The 13980-nt window shown below is 44.2% G+C and overlaps 1 protein-coding gene across 9 annotated transcripts in view; it reads left to right on the forward strand.

Moving 5' to 3' along the window:
* The window catches only part of BRSK2 (BR serine/threonine kinase 2), a 490223-nt gene that overhangs the window by 257723 nt on the left and 218520 nt on the right, over positions 1-13980 (forward strand). For 8 of the 9 annotated variants that reach the window (XM_059722574.1, XM_059722576.1, XM_059722577.1 and 5 more), the window contains one exon: positions 6681-6775. The exons of the other annotated variant lie outside the window; for it this stretch is intronic. In XM_059722574.1, coding sequence (XP_059578557.1) covers positions 6681-6775 — 95 coding nt within the window. The remainder of the gene's footprint in view (positions 1-6680; positions 6776-13980) is intronic. 9 annotated transcript variants of the gene reach the window in all.

The raw sequence follows: 13980 nt of genomic DNA on the forward strand, positions 1-13980 counted from the left end.
TAAATATAAATGTAATGTGCATATATTGGGGCTAATCTTCCTGTATGAATCTGTAGTTTTCTAGCTCCTAGAATAATACGCTGCACACAGATCCATATTTTCCACTGTCCTGCACCTAATGTTTTCATTACACCTGTGCAAAGAAAGATATTAAAATAAACTATTTTATGATGGTAGGGTCTATAAACTCACAAATGTAAATGACTTCACACACTGCAATATGGTGGGGATTCAGGCCCAAGCCATAGTGTAACAATGGGGGAGGCAGGGGAAAGACGAATACAGCACTGGGTGCTGAGGTCTGGATGCGGATTCAAAGGGGGCACTGAAATAGGAATCCCCAGGGAGCCAGCAGCCCATGTTTGGGGAGTCTGCATGGAGGCAGCAGCCTGCACTTGTAGGTAATCCTTTGCCCTCTCCCCCTTTCCCACCCCACCAATGCTACCAAGGGTGCTAACAGTTTACCTTATGCCTCTAGGCCCAAGGTCTTTTCAAATCTTGACCTAGATTAAGCAGTCATGGGAGGAGACTACTGACCACACTCTGGATCAGGGATTCCCAAACTATGGTATACATAATCCTGGGGGCACGCAAGGTATTTCGGGGGGGGAGGGGGTACATGGGAGAAATTGTATAATGGTGGATTTAATATTCATTATAAAGGGGTTAAAATATAAAATGTGTGCTGGTAGGGGTTTGCGGGCAACTGGTAAATCTGAAAGGGAGTATGCTATACGAAAAAGTTTGGGAACCTGTACTCTAGTCTAAACCATATTGCATCTCCTTCCAGGTTAGAGCTCTCTCCCATTTGTCCTCAGATCAAGGGGATCTTGTATTCCCCCTGTTTGCACTATATTTTCTATCTGAGTAAAATTTCAGTCTCTGGGATTCTGGGATTAACTGTTCATCTAGCTATCTCATGTAATCTAACCTAGACTAGAGATTAGGGCAGGCCCATCGCCAGTGTTTATGTCATTTTCAGAACAGATCTGTTTATCTTTAAACAACGGCATGCTGGGAGCTTACTAAGAGCAAAATGCTCAGACGTGTTTGTCAGCAGGACAGTGCCGCATTAGGATATGTAGGGCTTAGAAGCTTCCCTCTGCTCTTCTTGTTCTCATGTCAGCCTTTCCCTTGTATCATCTGGGGGTTTCTTTCTTTCTTTTTGGTGGAAAACAGCAACGCACTCTCATCAATTTTCAGCTCATGGCTTTAATTATAAATGAAAAGATGATGTAAGTTACTCTCCCTCCCTCATTTTTTTTTTCTCCCTGACCTGAAATTATAGGGCTCTGTTCTCGATGAAGCTCAGTGGCTGAGATCAAAGGCAGCCTGAGAAAATGTCTAATGTTTGCATATCATAATCTCTAGCAGCCCATTTCACAGCCCCTGGCTGTCAGTGCCCCAGAGCTCTTGGGTACCTGGGGATAGAAAGTGGAAGTCCCTCAGGGGATGAGGGGAAAAGAGTAAGGGGGAGGGTTTATGTGAACCTTGTATTTGTACTTGCTTGATTCTCTTACCACCTCTGTAGAGACCAGAGTTAACTCTTTAATAACAATATTGATTTTTTTTCTACGTGGGTGGGGAGGGATCAGCCACTGGCATAGCTGCAATATAGAATCATAGAATAGTAAGACTGGATGGGACATATGGAGGTCACCTAGCTCAGCCCCCTGCTCAAGGTAGGATCATCCCCAGCCAAACTATCTACAGAAGTCCTTGTCTAATGTATTCCTAAAACTACGCAGGTATCCCTGGCATGCAACTACAAGTCATGTTGCCCAAAGACACCTAAAGCATCCTAACCTTCCACAGATAAAGCAGGGGTGCATGGACTTGTCACTGTCTGCCACTGCAAGGGTTGACAAAATGCACTTGAGAGATCCAAGGAAGTGGGTCATGCCAGACCTACAGAGGAAGGACACCCCCTTCCCCCTACAATCTGTGCCATCTGGTCGTGATGTAAAATTTGCTCCTGATCCCAACATGGTGATCAGTCTGACCCTAAGCAAAGGGGCAAGACCCTGTAACCAGGAACCTCTGGGTTTTAGTTGCAGCAGGAGCATTGGCACATACCAGTCAAAATTCCCAGTTGTGACTGCAGCCAACACCCAATGTTGTGGTAAGACTGCAAACCCTAATGGTAGACTGGTAAAGCTGTAATTTATACTATTGCAACTTGCTTGGGTTTGGAAGCTGGGCAAGCTGTGCTGGAGCAAATCACCCTACTAGGTGCTTTGTCTGTCTCCCTTGGTGCTTGCAGTTGTGCAGAGACAACAGCCCCTGCCCAGACGGTAGAGAATGCTGTGGACTTCCAAAATGTTGTACCAACATGCTTTTAGCTAGTGAGCTTGCTAAATCAGATCTCTGTGAGGACTCAGGGACCTCATACCTGGCAGTTTTACAGTAGAATGAGAACTAAACAGGGAGTAGGTCATGACTTTTATAACATCCTCACCAGCAAGAGGAATGGACTGTGGAACCACTTTATTTACAGCAGCAATTCTAGCAGCAGCTGAACAGTACTAGGAATAGCCACCAGAGGACCATATATTTGGCGTGTAACCCTGGAAGGCAGTAGCAGGGGAAGTAGGGGCTAGCAGGATACCAGCCCCAGGTGCTGACTTAAAGGTGATGCCAGTATGGCCCCCTTCATCCATGAGTCTTTACCTTGGCAGGTGCAGCTGAACCATAGGAGCTGGGCAGGCAAAGCCCCATGCCTACTAGTGTATCAGAAGGAAGAGGAGGCATGGAGGAGGGGGTGGAATGAGGCCTCTCTGCAGGGAGGCTTTGCCAGGGGATTCACAGCCCTGCTCCCAAGGGAGAGTGAATAGGTCACCAGGAGCAGCCCCTGGGGAGCCCATGCCACTGCCTGTCCCTCAGCTGCAGCAGTTGCAGAAGTAGTAGCTGCCACTCAAGTGAGAGAGCCCCAGTAGGTAAGACTCCACTACCCTCTGCTCTCCTACTTCTTCAGTGGTCAGCATATTCCCTCCCTCCCTCTGTCTTGGGCACTGAAAGAGCTTGCTATGCCTCTGCTGGAAGGCATAGCCCACCTTCCACATTACACCCTCCTTGCATCGGAAGAAACCCATCCCAAGCAACTGAAAGACATAGGGGTTCAAATTCTCTTGCACACCAGCCACCATCCATCGGCTCTCCTTGGTCTTCTCCAAGGATAGAAATTTGAATTTTTCAGCTCAAAGACATGAGCCTTCTCTACTTGAGCTAAAATTCTTTTTCTTTTAGCAGCAGCAGTAGAATCTTTTTGTTATAACATGAACCACCCACTAGCAGGATGCAGATTCACATCCACACATTAAACTAGTTGCCACGTTTGGGATCAGGAAGGAATTTTATACTGTGGTCAGACTGGCATGGACGAAGGGTTTTTTTGCCTTCCTCTTTAGTGGGGGGCATGACCTGGAATCTCTTGGGTGTTTATTAACAACCTTTTATAGCAGCAGGATGTTGACTGCCATGGTTCTCTTGCTTTACCTGCAGTCGGGTAGGGTGTAATGTCTTGTGTCAGTGTTGATGGTAATTTTACAATGAGTTTAGATTATAGATTTGTATAGGATGGTTTGGATAGGGATGATCCTGCCTCAGGCAGGGGGTAGTACTAAATGAGCTCTGGAGGTCACTTCCAGCCCTACTTCTCATTGGTTCTGTGAATGTAAGGTATCTGCAGTAATGTATGCTACCTAAAGGAAACACACTGCTATCCAGTTAGCTAGGTGTCAGCAACCTACAGCAGCCCACGGAGCCCGGGGGGGTTGACAGCAGAGGGCTTTGTTCTGGCCTGACTCAGACTCAAGCAGAGCCATTTCGGCCCAAAACTGGAAAAATGTTCTCACCGCCTGAGTGAGACCTTTGTCACTTTAGCTGCTGTCTTAAAGCTTGTGCTCCATCAAGTGCTGTCATTATGACATGGAAATAGTAGATGCTGGAAGTGTAAAAGTAGAATTGGAAGTTAGACCACAGTTTTGTAGTAGAGGGTGGGTGCTGGACATAATGCAAACAGAGATGCATTTTTACTATAAAAGCAATGCACAGCTGCCTCTCAGTATGAAGGTAACATCTCCGATTAAAACCTGTACATTCTTGCAATATAGTGGTTCTAGAAAGTCACTGTCCAAGCAGAGCAGCAAAGCCAAAGAGCTGTGACAGAGCTGCAGTTGCAGAGGTGAATGTGGTGCCAACAGTGGTGTGGGTGACCCTCCTAATTTACTGAGCAGAGAGAATTAAAATGTGGGAATGAAATCTGGCCAGTCATCCCGCTATCCTCACCCAGCGGTGCTCTTTGTTGCATCAGGTTGTGGGCAGGTTGTTGCGGTACCTGATTTGAAGTGGATTTTTCAGTCCCCAGCGCTATTTTCTGTGACTTGCTTATGTTGCAGCTGAAAAGCATTCACACTTGACCACCTGAGACTGGGACATGGTACATTGTAAGGAAGTTCCAGCAGTCTTGCACAATATAAGCCAAAGAATAGAGAAACCCACATAGTTTTTCAAAGAGTAACTAACTACTCAGGGCTAAACCAGACTTCCAGATGGACCTATATTAGCTTGCATCTCAAAAAGATCTGGCTCCACTGTAGTGAATGCAAAGTCTAACAGTGGTCAGGCTACCTTCATGTTTGCCCTATTTTTATATCACAGTGGGCATGTCTACACAAGTGCTTTAATGCATATTAGCCTATTTTAATCTGCATTAAAGCATCACAAAAAGTTCTCTTTAGCTAAGGCACATTAAAATAAGATAATGTGCATTTTTCTAGTACCTCACAATGGAGGTACTAGATTTAATGTGCATTACGTAAAGCACACTAATGAATGTGTAGATGTACCCAGTAACTTTTAAATTCTGAACTGCAAATCAGTGGTTGTTCATGCAGAAGAAAGAGAGGCCTTATGAGTGGACCCATTCCCATGGGGGATTCATGGATAGTTATTCTGTGACACAGCATTTGTGGGCTCCACTGCTTGTTGGTTTATAGGATCTAAATCCAGTGCATTCTGCTTAGAGGTAAAAGGATGGGGGTGGGCAGGGGGGTTCCTCCCTAAATGCAAACTCTGCCTAGGAAAGTCGAGCAGGATTCCTTGCATCTTGTCTGTTTTCAGCAACGAGCTCTCTCTCTGACGGCCAGACTGGACCTTGGGTGACCCCTGTGCAATTCCATTGGTCACGCAGATACAAATTATATGAATGGAGTAGACGATTCTCATGGTGAAACACAAGAAGCAGTAGAACCCAGCACACTTTCTTACATTTGTGTTTGTCCTAAAGGGTAGACAGGAGTAAAAAGCAATAAAAACTTCCTTAATTGCCAAAGCAAGCAGATCTGTCTCTGCAGCAGAGGAAGTAGATCTGCTGGGTAAGAGGCAAACTTTTTTTTTTCATCCTTCCACCTTTCAGAATGAAACTATACTTTATAGAGGGGAGTAGAGAGCTCAGGGTGATATTTGCTCTCTCTGATTTACCCTGTTGCAAGTGAAAGCAGAACTTGGCCCCCAAACCTGTAATTTCACAGTACACCAGTGCCGGGTACCAATTTGCTTTAATTCTTCATTTTCACTTTGCCGCCTCTCCTGCATTTTTTGGTATTGTCGCAGATATACTGGGGAAGAGGGAATTCCCACATCCATCATCATTTAACTGCCCTGAAGATTACTTTGGAGCAGGATATCATCATTTGTTCATAACACTGCATCAACATGTGCCTTCATTTTCTGTGGTTATATTGCATCGTATTGTCTAAAGCACAGGCTGGAATTGAAGGATGATAACTCCATTATTTGGCTTTTATTTATGAGGGCTCTGCTACACATTCAAATTAAAGCTAGATTGAAACCAGCTACAGAGTTGTTACACATTTTGAAGCACTAACTTTATAGCTGGCTGGCTCTTCTTATAGCTGGATAGTAATTTTTATCATGTAATAATTACTTTGCACGAGTGACCGGTATACATTTATTGTGCAATTAACCAATCAATTGTGTGATAATTAATTTGTACTTGTGGCCAGTCTTTGCATGTGTGACTGGTCTAAATTTATTGTACAATTAACCAGTCAGTTGCATAATATATGTAATGTGTAGCAGAGGCCTAAGTGTAACAGCACTAGGCAAAGCCAGAAGAGATGCTTAGGCCAGGTCTCTACTATGAACATTTCTCAGCCTAGGTCTGTCAGGCAGGGCTGTGATCTCTGATTAACATAATTGTGATGGTAAACCCCCCTTGTGTAGATGCAGTCATAATGGAAAAAACTTTTGCTGCTACAGCTGATTTCACTGTGTGGGGCCAGGAATAAACAACACAGGCAAAACACACGCAATTTTGCTGGTAAAAGCTCTGTCAGCGTTAGGAGTGTTTTACCGGTGTGCTGGTATGGTATAACTAGGTAGGCTGCTTAAATATTTGTAGGTAGACCTTCTAATGCTGCAGGCTCTGTTTGTTCATTATTCACTGGTTTTTATTTGGTTGGAAGAAGGACTAATGGAAATCCATTTGCATATAAATACCCAGACTGCTTTGTGAGGTACTAACAGCAAAGAGCTTCACGGAGGATGTCTCTAACCATCTCTCTTTCTCTCTCTCTCTCCCTGTCCCTCTCCCTCTCCCTCTGTCTCTCTCTCCCTCTCTCTCTCTCTCTCTCTCTCTCACTCTGTTTCTCCTGCAGGGCTTGTGAAGTTGGGGGTTCACTGTGTAACATGTCAAAAGGTCGCGATAAAAATTGTCAACAGAGAGAAGCTCAGCGAGTCGGTGCTAATGAAGGTAATTTTCTAATGGGAGATTCGGAGGGGAAAAAAAAGTAAAGTTCTTGGCTCCGTGGCTCCTGTTCCATGCAAAATTAATATCTTTAATTATGTTTAACAAACATTCCTGTCAGTACTAAGACTGTGTTGCGCATAATAATAATAATTCAGGGGTGGGGGGGGAGGCTAGGGAGGCTGGAATTAAAGAGGAGTATGCCTGTGCTTTAATTAAGAGCAAAATTAATGGCCAGTCTTAGAGCTGTTACTGCTATGCTATGGCAGATGGGTGTGCTAGGGTTAGCAGATCCACCACGAGAGCGATGGTGTGTGATGCAGGCTGTGTGTGGAGATGGGTGCATTTGAATTTCATCATGAGGGCAGTTTTGTGAGGATATAGACTTTGTTCTGCTGTATGGGTTCATCCTGATCTGATGCACCGCATCCTCATCCAGCATAAACTGGTTCCATTTCATCGGTGTCAGCTGAACTGTTCTAGCCCCGTTGCTCTTAATTCCCACAGGAGGACTGACTTGAGGGTTTACATCCATACCATAAAGCTGGTCTTGGCTACTGAACGACATAAATGAACAAACTTCCTGTTGCTTTTGCCTGATTTTTGTGAACAGCAAGGCCAGACCCAACACTAACATGAGCGAGCACACCTGGTTTAAACTACCTGTGAATTTGGCCTATATCTGCGGTTTGAGGGAACTTGCATAGGAGCCGAAACAGCACTTGTCACTGGAGGCATTCTTAGTCTGCATGCTTGTGGAGGACAGATACTGTATTTTCTCTTATACAACATGCCCCAGATTATATTACACACCTTGTTTCTGAAAGGCAGAATAAAGAAAACACATCTTTCTGGGTGCAGATGTAAAAGTGAAGATTAAAGGAACATACTGCTTATTTGGGTGCCCAAATTTGGGATATATGTTTAAGCAAGGTTCTTTGGGTACATGTGATATCTTTTATTAGACCAACTGAGTAGTTGGAAAAAAGTCCTTTGCAAGCTTTCAGGTGCAATCACCCTTCTTCAGGCATGAATATATGTGTATATTTTTAAAGGGGGGGGGGGGGTTGCAGACCCTCTTGACAAGGAAATATATTCACTTTCTAGGTGTTTTGGAATTTCAATGAAACATTCTCCCTGTCCCTAGCCCCAACATTGTGAACTTAAACAACTCTTTGCTAATGCATAAAGGCCAGGAAGTGAAAAGGGCTGACCACAGAACCATAATTTAGAGAGAAACTCCCTATTTTGTCCAAGATGAGTGAAATGCAAATAGTAAATAAACTGCATAAATGGTAAAGTTTAAATGAGACCTTAAACGTTTTGAATAATCTCATTAGCGAGACAATTAAGGAATTCATTTAACATTTGTGTTGACTGTGAGATCCTTTCCATGCTTGGTATCTTGTGTAAAAGATTTTATTTATCTCATTATTTTCAGAGTAGGGGGCAGAGTAGAACCTTTCAGATTGCAAAACAGTCTTTCTTTGGACCTGATTCCCTGTTGCTCTGCCCAGTTGTGTCGTAAAACTAGAAGATTGCAACTGTGCATCGGGCCCTTCTCTACAATGAGGAGTGCTGAAGTGTGCTATGTTTCCTTTAGGGTTCTTCCCGTGTATTATACTGGGATTCCCTGCTATACTCCTTCAGACCAACTCTCCCCAGAGCTTTCTTGGACATGAGTTCTCCACTAGATGTTCAGTATATGGCAGCAGTATATGAAGTGGAGAAGGTATCTTTTCCATAACTACAGTGATTTCAGGATTGTCCCATGTCTGACAGAGAGGCAGGGCTTTGGTCCTTTTAAATGACCTTGGAGCAGACTGCCATGTTAGCCTGCTTAATCCAGGCAGGCTGATGGGAAAAAAAACTGAGGATTCAGTTGCTTCCAAGTTACATTCTTGCCAGCTTTCAGCAACAGCGTGCAGTTGCTGCCAGCCGGCCAGCTGAAAGCCCACAGGGCAGAGTCGGCAGCAATAGGAAAGAAGCTGAGGGTAAAGCCGAACAGCGCACTGTGGTGGCATTCCCACCCTGCAAATCTTCCTCTGGTTTAGCTCCGATGACAGCCTCGGGTCTCCCTCCCGTCGGACCAGCCATATCAGTCCTTGGATTAATGTGTTATAAATCCTCTCTCCCAAACCAGCTTTAATCTACCTCTGGAAGGAAAAAGCAAAAAAAAACCTAGACATGAAAAACATTCACACCAACAGCAGGCAGATGCAGAAGTGCAGTACAGTGGCCATTTCTTCTAGCATAAAGAAGCCTGCCCACAGGCCTTCCAGCATCTAAAATGACAAACATTGGCAGAGAGAGCAAGCTGCTCAGTCCTACAGAAGGTTGCCTCATCATTCTGTCTCTACTTGCTTCTTACAGCCTTTCTTTCTCCAGTATTTTTGCAGCTAGCACTTTTATTTTGTACGTTCAGGGAACTGTCCCTTCTCTCTCTGCAGCTGCTCTTCAGCTGAACTGTGCAGAATTGAGAGGCATTTGGTAAAGTGCTTTCTAATCATAACGTAATACTATCAATATTTCTGGAGAGAATAATTCGGGATTGAAGCAGCTGGTCTCAATTAACAAAACTGCCGCTATGGAGATGATGCATGGGCAGGGATGGTGCAGCATGAAGCTGCAGTAAATGTATCATGTGCACTGCCCTATCAAAAAGGGACTGGCTTGTAGGTAGACTACTAAGCAGATGTGTATGGATGGTCTGTAGAGTGTGCACTTGGCTTTCCAGACTGTCACGTTCTCCCACGTTATGAATAAATTTGAGAGCTGTGCTCCTTGCATAATCCTGCCTGTGTCCTATTGGAAATATGGCTTTGGGGGGACAAAGCTATACATGGCCATAATTTCCAGTGCCAGAAAAAAGGCAGATTCATAAAATCGTAGAAAAGTAGAGTTGGATTCTGACCTCACTCCACTTTCTCATAGTTTAATAAATTTGGGCTGCCTGTTTGGTAACATACCCTGTGAGCACTCTGGGCCTTATTCTCTACTATCACACATTGGAAGAAACTTATTTGGGTTATGGAGTCTTTCTGCAGATGGGAATCTGCCTCATTAACTTCAGTGGACTTAATTCTGCTTTGCTGTTATGTAATTCAGAGGCAACCAGGCTGAGCGTCCAATATCCATAAATGGGTTTGTACTAAACGCAAAAGGCCATTCAGATTTTCAGCTGGTAGTGGAGATTTTCAAAGACTGGCATTTTCAAAGACTCTGGTATGAGATTTTCAGACTAGGGCATTTAGCTTCATATTCCCCCCTGAAATTAATGGGTGGCTAAATCCCCTAGTCAGTTTAAAATCTCAACCCCTGTATTGCATTTTAAATATATATCCTCTAGAGAGGGATTATTCAGAGTTGCTAATTCACTGACCTGGAAATGCTGTGGGCCTTTCAAATCTGTAAAAGGCCTTATGTGCTCTGTAATGAGGATTCTGCATTGTGCAGAACTCTACATGATGCACAGACCAGAAAATCTGCAGCAGTGTCATTTTAAGTTTTAAAAAGGGGGGTTATAAATAATTAAACATGAAAATGAATCATACAGTCAGTATGTAGCCCCTCTGTTATTTATTATGATATTACAATCTGTTTAATTTATGCTAATCGCACATTTGAAGGGGAGCTTTTTTGTCATTCTAATGCATTCTGTCACCTGTTCCTATATGTTTCAAATCTGTTGTCGGGTTAAAGTTTGAGTCTTTAGCAAATGGATAAGAAGGCATTGCTGCTTTTTGGCATGCAGGAAGATGTGTGGTTGGTGCTGGGGACTGTGAAGTAAGCAAATCAGTGCAATAGTTTTACAGTATATTGGTTAATGATGTTGACAAGAAAGTTTGTTTTGCTTTCAGTTACTACCGTCTTTGAGATGAAGATAGTGAGGTCACACCTCTCAGAGCTGATGTTTCACTCTTTCTACAGACTCATGAGTTTAAACTTCATTAACATGTCCAAGATTTTCTGCCTGACCATAAAGCCTAGACACATCATTACATTCTCTTTTTAAAATAAGTTTAGATTCTGCTACCCAGAGGTAGATTCAGTGGTAAATGGTGCATTCGTATCACAGAATGCACACATCCCTGAATACCGTAACAGGTACTGGTGGCGTTACTGTGAAATGACCAAGTAGGTGATTGTCTAAATCAAGGGCTCGCCACCATTTTGGAGCAGTGGACCACCATAACTTAGTTTAGCCCAAGGTGGGCTGGTGCTTCTGACCCTGCTTCTGGTGCCACGGCCACTTATCCCTGGTGCCTAAATTGCCACCAACCTTGCCCCAACAGTGCTAATATCTGAACTTTGCAGATCTAATGAAATCACTCAGCAGGCTTGACCCAGCCCTTGAAACATAAATTGCTGGCCTGTGATCTAAATGCCAGTGTTGTCACTGCCATAGGCCAGTGAATGCTGCCATCAGTGATGCTGTTCCAAAGCTCAAGTTCAGTCTTTATGCATCTCTCCAGGGAAAAAGATGTGTAACAAGGCCCACAGTACCTTTTTTTTAATTTTTTTTTTATGATGCCTCTTTTCTGACATCATTTATTCCTATTTTAAGATCCCGTTATACTGTCACAAGGGCCTTAGTGCAACTGAGAATTCAGGCCACAAGATTGCTCCATGGGTAATAGAATATAAAAGGAAACAATGCTGCTCTGGTCAGTGATAGTTAAATTACCAGTCAGACCACTCTTACTGAGGGTGAAGGTACAGGACACTTAGACTGTACTAAATCTGTGGAATCGTAAGCAGTATTAAAATTAGAGCATGCTGAGTGCATCTACAGGTGCATATTAATACAATGCAATAAACTCTGGTGCACCACATGTGCTTCCGGGCATCACATTTACACTTGTGCCCAGGACCATAGCACATTGAGCCAGGCTGGAGCAGTCCTGGCTGGCACGGGGCCCAGGAGGTCATCCTGTCAGCCCAGGGCTGCTCCCCCTGGCTCAACATGCTGCAGAGCAGATGGCTGGGGCACAAGGGTACTCCAGTGCAGGGCTAGCTGGTGGGCAGCCCCCACACTGAAGCACCCTTGTGCCCTAGCCAGCCATATCGATGTCTACACATGCACTGCTGCAGAATAAAAAAACTGCAGCAGAGTAGTACTTGTATTTATAAGTACTATCCTGCTGTGGAGTCAGTTAGTTTCCTGTGGCCTAATAGGGCGCACATGTAGATATGAGACATTTACGGCAGAGCTAATTAGTCTGCTCTGCAGTAAACATCTCAAGTAGACATGCCTGCTGTTAGCAATCATACATATGTTCCGAGTTAACACTGTTTCTTGCCTGCACAGCTCTGACTTGCTACTAGAGGCCTGGCAAGCTAGGAGCCAGGACAGATGGGCTCTACCCCTACTCTGGGTGGAGGGGGGCTAGGAGCAGTGCATCCTGGGATGCTGGAGGACTGGAAATTGTTCATTTTATTTTTATGGAGCAGACTGAAGTTACCCTAACACAAGCTAGGTAGCATATCCCAGAGTTAATTTTGAAATGCTCAGAAGTCATCTAACACAAATTAATGAGCTGTAACATGTGGAGACTCACATTTTAAGTGCCATTAGTATGGTCTAAGTGTGATGCGTAACTTCACCCTAGGACCAGTGCAGGTTTATTGAATTATCCCTGGTTGGAATAAGCTTTCGCTGGTTTTAATACTGCACCAGGAGACGGTCAGAAAAACAGACAGTGAGACATACTCTGTCATAATGTGTAGGCTGGCAAGGGGAAGATCCCTTTGAGGTGAAACAGTCCTGAGCTTGGGATGGGAGGGATAAGGAGCTCCTCTGTCTGAGGCAGCTGAAGCATATTCAGAAAGGTTCGGGGAGTCACCTAAGCCCCAGTCAGAAAGTTCACAGATGCCTATTCAGTTTTTTCTTTTTTTAAACAATTTTTCTCCTGACATCTTTTTTCCCTGGTGCTGTCTGATGTCTCTCTCCTGGGATAGCTACGGTGGTAGCAGCATAGGAAAAAGTACAGGGTGAAGGGTGGGAAATGGGACAGCTGGCCTTTGATTAGTGTATTTGAACATGCAAAATCCTGAGAAAGCGACAGATGTGCCCAGGGTTGATGACAGAGGCTTGTTCCCTTCCCCTTTCGGCCCCCCTCTTCCTGCTGCCTTTCCACCACTTGTGCTTCTTTGTGTGCATGTGCCCTTTATTTATTTTAACCATTGCCTCGAGCACTGGCCTTTTGGGGAAGCAGGTCTTTTAAGGGGGGAGCACGGGTGACTGGGCCCTCTTCATCATTTCCCTTCCTGATGCCGTCTGAGCTCTTTTCTGTAAAGCCCTGCACTGCATATTAATTCTGCCTCCCCTGCAGCTTTATGGGCAGAGGCTGGAGGGAGTTGTGGCTTGTGTTCTTTAAGCCTGAGGGGCTCCACAATCCACAGTGCAGCTCTCAGCCTTAAAGATAGCACTTGGCTGCCTGAAATGGAGGGGAGGTGAGAAAAATGTCAGGAGGTGAGCCTGCCCATTGGAACTGCCAATAAAATCCACGTGAGAGCAAGAATGAATAAATAAGATGTACCAGCTTGGAAATTCTGTTAATGTTCTCTTGCTTTTCTTTCAGTTCTTTTTTTTTTTTTTATTTCCTTATTTTTTCTTTCCTACTTTTTCCTACAATCATCTTCTCATTTTTCTCCATTCTCTTTCACCTGTCTTAGCTCTTTTTTTCCTCCCTGTCATCCCTCTGTTCACTTGCCCCATATTATTATTTCCTATTTCTCTCTGTCTTTGTTCCTCTTCCTTTGGTGAGCCATTCAGTATCTGCCAGCCTCTCACTCTTTGTCCTCTGTTTTCCATTTTGCATCTGCCCCTTGCTTTACTTGGTTTCTGCTGCTTCTGCTGACCAATCTCTCTTTGCTTTCCCTCTACATCCCTTTTCTTCTTCCTCCCAGTCTTTTGTCCCATGCCTCATACTTGTGCAGTAGAGCTCCAGGGAGACTGATTGCTTCTCTTTGTAGCACTTTGGGGATAAGTTCCTGGACTGCAAGTGAGGTATCCCTGTCCATTTTTCCCCATATAGGTGTACCCCTTTCTCCCTCCCTCCCAAAGTACAGACCTCTCTTTGTCTTAGATACCTATTTGACACTCTTTACCCATCTTCCTATTAATACATCCATCTTATGACTTTCTTAACAGAGTATTTTACTTCTTTAAATTATAAGGGGCCTATCCAGACCATGTTGAAGCAGTA

This window comes from Alligator mississippiensis, chromosome 2 (assembly GCF_030867095.1).
Source record: "Alligator mississippiensis isolate rAllMis1 chromosome 2, rAllMis1, whole genome shotgun sequence".
In the NCBI taxonomy this organism is placed as follows: domain Eukaryota; kingdom Metazoa; phylum Chordata; order Crocodylia; family Alligatoridae; genus Alligator; species Alligator mississippiensis.